Here is a 10225-nt window from a genome sequence, read left to right as displayed (position 1 = left end):
CCCCTGGGGGGTGATTTCTCGCTTTCTGTTTCTATGTCTCTCTCTGTGTCTGGCCAGCTCACGCGCCCTATGGCAAAAAAACCTCTCCAAAAAAAAAAAAGGCTATTGTAAGGTTCAGATGATAAAATAGCTGCAAGAAGACATCAGAAGAATTCAAAGGTCAACAAAGAAAAAGATATGTGATTTTTTTTTAATATTTACTACCATTAGTATTAATAAGCACTTTTTTGTTGCCACTAGTGATATTTGGGCAGCGTTCATGCTACAAACTCCCTAGAGGTAATTATTTCTTGATCCTAAGGAAAACAGCCATTCTGGAAGAGGCCCTCAGAAAGACTAAGGCACATAATAATAGTGTCCACTTGCTAGAGAGATCCAGAGATGCCATGGATTCCTATTGGTGCCCGGCCCATCAGAACATGGATAGAGGTGATGGTGATAATGGTGATGATGAAGGTGAGGATGATCACGGGGATTCCTAACACACAATAAGTGCAGAACACTCTTTTCATGAGTGTTATGCAAATTAACTCACTTCATCCTCACAATAACCCATCATTCCCATTGCCAACCCTCTTTCTGTGATAATTATACCTGCACCCTTTTGATTACCAACCTGCTATATAGATTCAGGGAAATGGACAATTTTATCTACTGTAAGAGTAATTAGATTCTGAGTCAAGATAGTCTAAATTGTTCCCCATTTGTTCTAATTGTTCCCTCATACTATTATCCCCATTTTACAGATGAGGATACTAACGCACAGAGGATAAGTATCTTGGTCAAGGTCAGATAAATGAAATAAAGATGAGTGTCAAATTCGACACTTATCCAGTTTGGTTTACTCTTGGCGCTAGAATGCATTTAACATTGCTAGTATTCCAGATGAAGCCATCAATTCCTAGTAAAGAAGTTTCTCATACATTTTCCTGTTCTGTACATTGTATTCTGTACATTGTATTCTATGTGGCAATCAAGATCTCTTGATAGGTACTTACCTTCTTATTTAGAGCCACCCTACCTAGCAGATACCTTGAGTACAATACATACTCAGTATATATTGGCAGAATAAACACTATCAACTTTCCATAAAGTGGATCATATTGGCTTCTACTAATCCCATTTGTACATGCATTTTACAGTACCTAGTCAACCTTGTGTTTCAGAGTGTAACTGAATTATGGCATCGAGGTATATTAAAAATATTGGATTTTTAAAACACCTGCTGACCACTCTGGTTTGAATATAATTTTTTTTTCTTTTTTTTTGGAGAGGTTTTTGCTATAGGGCGCATGCGCTCTCCAGACAGACAGAGACATTAGCGACAGAAAGCGAGAAATCACCCCCAGGGGGGATGGCCACGCCGCAATCCCTTCTCCTCCATTCTCCTCTCGGGATCTTCCATTCTCCTCTCGAGATCTTGGGCACGCACACACACGCGCCCAGCGTGAGTTTTAAGCCACCGGGTCTGGGATACGAACCGCAGTCGACTTGTGGGAGTCCAGCGACATAGCCATTACGCTAACTGCTGGTTCCCTGAATATAATTTTTTAAATATCATAAAATTGTGGGGTGTAGCAGTTATGTTGTAGAGGTGTAGCAGTTATGTCCCTGCACTCCCATGTGGCTGACTGGTTCGAGTCCCAGATCTAGTGGCTTGAAAATCACTCCAGGCACATGTATGCAGATGCCCAAGATCCCAGGAGGAGAATGGAGGAGAAGAGATGTCATGTGGTCATCCCCATGAGGGGGTGATGTCTCACTTTCCCTCTCACTATCTCTCTCTCTTCTCCTTCCCCCTGCTGCACATGTACACTAAGGCAAAAACCTTAAAAAAAAAAAAAAAACAGAATATTATAAAATTGTTAAAACTTTGACTTACATATCACCTACAGGAGCCCACAAGTACTCTATTAATATTGTAAATCTGAAAGCCATCATAGGCTTCAATATGAAGGAGTTGGTGTCATTTACAAGATTTATTACTTTTCAGGGGAATGACGCGCTGGGGAGAATTTGATGATCTTTATCATATTAGTGAGCTGGACCGAACTCAAACTCCAGTACCAGAAACAAGAAATTCCCAGGAAGGTCAGTATCAAAGTCTTACAAATGGGGAGATTTGTTTTAAAATGCTAATCAATGTTTAATTTAACCAATGTGTGACTCCCAAATGTTTCCCTGAAATCTAAAATTTTACCACTACCCAGTAGCTTAGGAAGATCTCTATGTCATGGTTTGAATAAAGTTTGTATTCATAAAATTGTTCAATATTTCCACCAAGGATTAGCTCACTAATTCCCAGTAGTTTTGAGTGTTAGATCAAACTCCCCAGACTTAATCCTACATCCTTTTAGAAGTTGAACGATTTGTTGGGTCATAGATATTTCAGTCACATTGCTTCTCGGAAACAGTCAGATATGCTGCAGTTACTTTTATATCTGGTGGAGTTATGTCAAAGATTTATTTTAAAAAGAGTAACTTATGTAAGTAAAGTATGAGTTCATGTCGAATGGAACAAACCAATGGAAAATGCTAGCTCCTGTGACATGTGATATTACTGCTTGTAACAATAACAATAATGATGTGGCAATAACAATTATATTGATAGATGTAATTTACCAAGACTCTGCCAAGGATCAGGTATGACATTTTGTACTTCACGTGGATTTTTCTTCATGTGATTCACATATATAGAAATCCAAGGAGAAGCTGATGACTGAAGCTGGGGGCAGGGAGGAACTGAGGGATAGTGTTCCTGTTACTGACTGGGGCTATGAATTACCAAGCCATATTCACAAGTATATCCTGCTGGCATTAACTTCATAAACCTACCAACAACTTCCAATGTTTTATTTTCAAACCACTCTCAATTCTGCCTCCTCCAGTGTGTTCTAAAGCACCCAAATCCTATAACCAACATGATGTTCTTTGAAGGTTTCCTTTATCTTTATCCTATGGGCTCTTGGCATCTTATTATATACAGATCCTTCTAATTATCCTTTTATAAATACCCCTCAAGCTCAAAGGAGTCCCACTGAATTGGCACCATTAGTACCATAAAAATTTATTTGTATTTGAGCACCAATGCTAGAAAAATATGAAATATCTCATGCTTATTTGATGACACTTTAGCGACAATAGAAAGATATTTAAAAATCTCAAAGTAAAAGTAGAACATAAATGGCCCTATTTCTACATAAGAACATGCTGAGTTCATGAAATTGGAAATGGTACAGTTCGCCATCCAGATATGAGCAGGGAGTCAGCAGAAGGGAAGTTGCATCTTAGGCTAGGAATGTGTCGTAAGCACCCTCTGCCCAGTCGATAGACATTAGGTCAGTCCAATGCGATACTATAATTCTATATTCTAAAATCTGCTCTAGAAATTGGAATAACTCAGTAACCAAATTTTAACTATAGATGGTCCTTAACTTAAAATGGTTTGACTTAATGATTTTTTTTTGGGGGGGGGGACCAGCAGTTGGCATAATGGCTATGTCGCTGGACTCCCACATAGTCGCCAGCGGTTCGCGTCCCGGACCCAGTGGCTTAAAACTCACGCCCAGCACATGTGCATGCATGCCCAAGATCCCGAGAGGAGAATGGAGGAGAAGGGATTGTGGCATGACCATCCCCCCTGGGGGGTGATTTCTCGCTTTCTGTCTCTCTGTCTGTCTGGCGAGCGCATGCGCCCTATAGCAAAAACCTCTCCAAAAAAAAAAGATTTTTTTTTTTAACTTTACAGTGGTGCAATAGTAAGGCACATTCAGTAGGAACCTTACTTCAAATTTTGAATTTTTATCTCTTCTCAGAGCATTTGAATGATGCTCTTGTGATCCTGGGAAGCAGTAGTGAGCTATTCCGTTTTTTATTCTCAGTACAGTAGTCAATAGATTACATAAAATATTCGACTCTTTATTATAAAATAGACTGCATTAGATGATTTTGTCCAACTGTAGGCTAATGCAAAGTGTTCTGGGCATGTTTAAAGTAGGCTAGGCTATGATGTTTAGTAAGTTAGGTGCATTACATGCATCTTTGACTTCTAATATGTTCAACTTCTAATGGGATGTAGCTCCATTGTAAGTCGAGGAGCATCTGTTATTGATTATGGATGAGTGTCAAATGTGCATGATCCAGTGAGAAGAAATAATAAGAGAATGGGCACTTGAAAGGCAAGGTCATTCATATCATACCTCTGGAATATTGTAGAAATAAACTTGCATAAAGTATTTCTGTGACATATGACTAGTACCTGTCCAAAGCGTCCTACTCCTTTGACTTTTTTTTTAAGATGTTTTCTTTAGGGTTCATGCACTCACCAGAGGGAGAGACAGACACACTGAGAGAGAAAGTGAGAAATCACACCCTAGGAGGGGGATGGCCCTGTCGCAGTCCCTTCTCTTCCATTTTCTTCTTGGGATTTTGGAAATGCACACACACACATGTTCAGAGTGAATTTTATTTTTTTTATTTATTTATTATTTTTTTGGAGATATTTTCACTATAGGGCGCGTGCGCTTGCCAGACAGACAGAGGGAGACATAGAGACAGAAAGCGAGAAATCACCCCCCAGGGGGGATGGTCACGCCGCAATCCCTTCTCCTCCATTCTCCTCTAGGGATCTTGGGCACGCATGCACACGCACCCGGCGTGAGTTTTAAGCCACCGGGTCCGGGACGTGAACCATGGTCAACTACGTGGGAGTCCAGTAACATAGCCATTACGCTAACTGCTGGCTCCCCAGAGTGAGGTTTCAGTCCCCAGGTCCAGGACTTGAACCATGGTTGACTATATAGAAGTCCAGAGATGTAACCATTGTGCCATCTGCTGGCCCCTGGACTATAATGCTTTTAACCAACACACAGGAAATAGCTATATTCTTAAAATTAATGAAAGCATGCACATGTTCATCCAGGATGCAAGGAACTAGACAGCTAAATGATACTGGTTTATAACCTTTATTCTTCCCAGACTATTTGTCTTATCACAGCAGTACTCTGAAGCCCTACGCAGATGAGGAGCCAGAATCCCCACTGCTCTACAGAACTATGAGTGAAGCAGCCCTGGTGAGAAAAAGGGTGAAGCCTCCAATGAAGGACAGACGAGACAGAAAGAACCATAGGGCCTCTATTAATGGACACTTCTATAACCATGAAGTGAGTTTTAAATTCATTAATGTAATTTAAGATAATGTCGGTGACTCTAACAATACTACTCAACTCAACTTTTAATTAAAAATAATTATACATAGTACAATAGTAGTAGTACTCTAACATTGAATGGGCACTCTCTATGTGCTAAGTATTAAACTAAGTGTTTTAAGTGTTTGCTGAAAAAATTGTATGAAGCAGGAACCATTATTTTCTCTAGTTTACATGAGTTAATTGAGGTTCATCAAGTGTAAGCAACTTGTCATAGGTCATGCTACTTTTAAATATGAGCTCTGAACTGGAATCTAGCTTTATCTAATTCCAGAGCCCACTTTTTGTTTGTTTTGGTTTGCTTTTTAGAGGTTTTGCCATAGAGCGTGTGTGTTCACTAGAGAAAGGCAGAGAATGAAAATGAGAGATCGCTCTCCTCCCCCAGGGTAATGGCTATGTAGTAACTCCTTCTCCTCCATTCTCCTCTTGGGCATGCACACACACAGAGCATAGTTTTCAAGCCACCGGGTCCAGAGCGCAAAATGTGGTCAGCCATGTGGAAACCAATGCCTTAGCCACTATGCCACCTGCTAGCCCTGCCCATGTTTTTAACCAATGTGGTGATGGGTGAGCTAACCAATGTGGTGATGGGTGAGCTAACCAATGTGGTGATGGGTGAGCTAACCAATGTGGTGATGGGTGAGCTAACCAATGTGGTGATGGGTGAGCTAACCAATGTGGTGATGGGTGAGCTAACCAATGTGGTGATGGGTGAGCTAACCAATGTGGTGATGGGTGAGCTAACCAATGTGGTGATGGGTGAGCTAACCAATGTGGTGATGGGTGAGCTCTGTCTGAGTGGCAGGCCCGGCACCATGCATTGAAAATAGACAGATGAGTCACAGAACTCCAGACTTAGGCAGGAAAACCAAAATACCAACAGATAATGTCAGAATAATGTAAGGGCTACAATAATATTAGTTCAAAGGACAATTGAACATTAACATTTTAAAAATGTCAGCCACAAGGCTATTTATTCCAATAAATCAAACTTCTCATTTTGCTTGTTCCCTTTAGATCTTGTACTACACACATATATTTTTATGTAAATAGTAGTTTAGATGCAATTTATATTCTAATTTTTCACTTAACATGTATTATTTATTTATTTATTTTGAGAGAGATCTTTGCTATAGGGCACGTGCACTCACTGGAGAGACAGAGACAGAAAGTGAGAAATCACCCCCTAGGGGAAATGGCTACTCCATAATCCCTTTTCCTCTATTCTTCTCTCAGGATTTTGGGCATGCACGCACATGCACCTGGCATGAGTTTTAAGCTGCTGAGTCTGGGACTTGAACCACAGTCAACTATGTGGGAGTCCAGCAATGTAACCATTATACCATCTGATGATCTCAATATGTGTTAAATTTATAAGTGCCTTTGTACCACCCTTAAAAGGTATTTCACTTTGCCAAAGCTAGGAAATGTATCATTTTTCTTCTAAAATTCAAATCTTTTTCATGTCATATGCTTTAGCAATCATTCATCTAGTCACTTAACAAATACTTAAAGAGCACTTACACTATGCCAGGCACTCTCTCACTCCTTCAAATAAGAAATATTAACTCCTTTCTTTGTCATCATCTTCTGCAGCAATTTGCATAAATGAAGGAAAACTGCATTGTTCCAAATGAGGGTCTTCCAGACAGGATCTCTTGTGCTGAGAATGAAATTGGCACTAAGCTGATAGTACAGCATAGATGTTAAATGCTTGGGCCTTGGAGCTGGACAATAGGATTCCAAATTCTTGCTGAGAAATGTTTAAAAATGACTGAAGGAGCTAGCAGATGGCATAGCAGTTACATCACTGGACTCCCACATGACCAACTGTGGCTCACATCCCAAACCTGGTGGTTTAAATCTCACACCAGGCACATATACGTGCATACCCAAGATCTCAGGAGGGGAATGGAGAAAGGATTATGGAGGTCTGGCCATCCCCCTGGGGGGTGATTTCTCACTTTCCTACTTTCCTTCTCTCTCTCGCCCTAAGGCAAAAAACATTTTTGGGGAAGAATTCTTTTTTTCATTTGTTACTACTATTATTATTTGACGAGAGAGAGAGAGAGAGAAAGTGAGAAAGCAAGCCACCTGGTCTGGGACTTGAACCATGGCTGCCATGTAGGAGCTGAGTGCATTAACCACCAAGCCACCTGCCAGACCTATGGTGCATTTCTAATCCCTGAGAGGGGTGTCACAGATTTATTTGACCATGGAACCCTGGTCAAATAAAGCAGTTGGTCTTTTATTCTCTAAAAGATTAACTCTTGATTAGAACAACTTGTAGGAACCATTGTCCTGGAGCATCCACTAGTAGTGCTTTCACCCTAATCCTCGGTGTGAATCTCAACTGACCTACCAAAGTGCAGTGATTTAAATTTAAACTAAAAAAATTGTAAAACAACTATTGGGGCTGGCAGGTGGCGAGGGGATTAAGGGCGCTGGACTCCCACATGACAGACAGCAGTTCAAGTCCCAAATCTGGCAGCTTGCTTTCTCACCTTACCTCTTTCTCACTCTCACTCTCTCTCACTCTGTCCCTCTCTGTTCAAATCAAAATAAATAAATAAAGTTAAAATAAAATAATTCTTAAAAAAAAAAAAAAGAATGTAGAACAAGTATTTCCAACCAGTAGGAAGGTGTGGAATGTAAGATTGCAAAAGCCTATTGACACTGCTTTTCTTTCTTTTCTTTTCAGTTACAATCATTCATCTATTTTACAAATTAAAATTTTAACTATTTGAACAGCTACTTTTGATTTGCTTTGCTTTTAGTTATAATATTTAATTTATTTTGAAATTCTAAACTAAACTAGAAGAATGGGATTATCTACTAAAAGTGTTATGAATGTCCGCAAATAATGTTTTATTTCCCTTCCTCCAGAAACAGTATACAACTGCTTAAGAAGATAGATAATTCTGAACAAATGTAAAAATAAGGAAGAAGAATTTTTAAAGTTTTTTTAGACAGATGACCTTGTTGGTTTTGGTTTTGGTTTTATTTTTCACCCCTGAAAAGGCCATGCTCAAAATATTTACTGTTGTTAGTTCGATGTAATTTTAAGACCTTGTATCACCACTTTTTTCTAGACATCAATTTTCACTCCAGCCTTTGGATCAGAAACTAAGGTCAGAATAAATAGTAACATGCGAACTGAAGAAGTAATAAAGCAACTTCTCCAAAAATTTAAGGTAATCTTTATCACTAAGCTGAGCTATAAACATCTTGACTATCATTTAGCTGCTTACCCATAAATAGTCTGAAAAATACCTATGAACATGTCGATCTAAATTGGAGGATCTGTTCTGGAGGATTCTTTCTTGTGCATAACACCTTTCAGTTAATCTACTTCTAAGAAACTACCTCATTCCCTGAGGAGCAGAGAAAGTTTTATGTCTGAAAATGAGAAATGACAGTGAGGAGACAGATACATAATTGGGGGTCTGTGTGGCTTAGAAATTCATGTTTGTTCATTTTTTTCCACTGACAGATTGAAAATAGTCCCCAGGACTTCGCTCTTTACCTTATTTTTGCAACAGGAGGTAAGAGAATGTGATCACATTTGTACCAGACTCCAGTGGGTTAGTTGGCTACTTGTGGGGAAGGCAAAAGAGCAATTTTCCTCTTTCTCTAGGAAAAGGAAACAAGAGTGGGAGGGAGAGAAAAAAAGGAATTAAGAGCATTAACCAGCAGATGGCATAATCATTATGTCACTGGACTCCCACATAGTAGACCCCAGTTCAAGTCCCAGACCCAGCAGTTTAAAACTCATGCCGGGCACGAGTGCATGTGTGCCCAAAATCCTAACAGGAGAATGAAAGAGAAGGGATTTGGCATGGTCATCCCCCCAAGGGGTGATTTCTCATCTTCTGTCTCTTTGTTTCTCCAGTGAGCACATGTGCCCTATAGCAAAAATCTCTCTCTAAAAACAAAACAAAACTCCCCAAAAAGCATTATTTATTTATTATCTTCTAGAATCTCAGATAAAAATGGAATAGTTTGCTTGTTGGCCAGACGTTAAATTGCCTGACTAGAGATCAGAACCCTGGGGAATCCAGAGTGTTCTCCAGAAAGAGTTGGGCACTTACGCATGTACTGCTGTGATTCATCTCTGCACTTCCTTAATTTCGACTTTGCCTCCTTACCCTAACTCTTTACAGGAGTTTTCATTGCATACCATTTCAGTCTAGCCTGGTATCACCTCTTTCTTAGATCTGACACATTGCAGGAGTGTTACCTCATCCTCAACAGAGAAACATATTCTGAATTTGGTGGGAGGGGGTAAAGGTTAGAAGCAGGATATTGGGAAGGCATTGCATATGGGGTGCTAAGAGCAGGAAGAGATAAAGAACATCTAAGGCACTGCCAAAGTTAAATTTTTTAAAACCTTAAAAATAGAAAAATTAGGGGCCCGGCAGGTGGCATGGTGGTTAAAACGCCCACATGGTGGTTAAGTCACCCACACGGTGGTTAAGTCACTTTCACAATATTCCAATCACCCACATAGTGGTTAAGTCAGCCCACATGGCTGACTGCAATTTGAGTCCTGGACCTGGAAGCTTGAGAAACATGCCATGTGTGTGTGTGTGTGTGTGTGTGTGTGTGTGTGTGCAAAATCCCAAGAGAATGGAAGACAGGTGATTTCTCACTTTTCCTCCCTCTGTCTCTTTCCAGTGAGCACATATTCCCTATGGTAAAAACATTTTAAAAAAATAAAAAAAGAAAGAAAGAGAAAAATCTAATTGTTAAATTATAGAATAAACTTAGGTCATAATTTAAGTGTCGGAATATTTGAACCAGAAATAACTAAATAGAATAAAATAATATGTTTTGATGCCAAAACATCCTTAAGAAAATGTAAACTAGGTTTCCAAACATATAACATTAATGTTCTTTAAATTGAAAGTTTTAATAGTCATATACTTTTTTTTTTTTTTTGGAGAGGTTTTTGCTATAGGGCACGTGCGCTCGCCAGACAGACAGAGAGAGAGAGAGACAGAGAGATAGAAAGCGAG

At 39.6% G+C, this 10225-nt stretch overlaps 1 protein-coding gene across 6 annotated transcripts in view; it reads left to right on the top strand.

The window, feature by feature from the left end:
• The window catches only part of RASSF6 (Ras association domain family member 6), a 64669-nt gene that overhangs the window by 46895 nt on the left and 7549 nt on the right, over window positions 1-10225 (top strand). For all 6 annotated transcript variants that reach the window (XM_014585741.2, XM_014585740.2, XM_006142916.3 and 3 more), the window contains exons 5-8: window positions 1994-2091; window positions 4978-5162; window positions 8300-8401; window positions 8701-8752. In XM_014585741.2, coding sequence (XP_014441227.1) covers window positions 1994-2091; window positions 4978-5162; window positions 8300-8401; window positions 8701-8752 — 437 coding nt within the window. The remainder of the gene's footprint in view (window positions 1-1993; window positions 2092-4977; window positions 5163-8299; window positions 8402-8700; window positions 8753-10225) is intronic.

Source organism: Tupaia chinensis, unplaced genomic scaffold (assembly GCF_000334495.1).
Source record: "Tupaia chinensis unplaced genomic scaffold, TupChi_1.0 Scaffold000086_1, whole genome shotgun sequence".
NCBI classification, from domain to species: domain Eukaryota; kingdom Metazoa; phylum Chordata; class Mammalia; order Scandentia; family Tupaiidae; genus Tupaia; species Tupaia belangeri.
The sequence above is the reverse complement of the archived record's forward strand: the minus strand, read 5'-3'. Positions and strand labels throughout refer to the sequence as shown.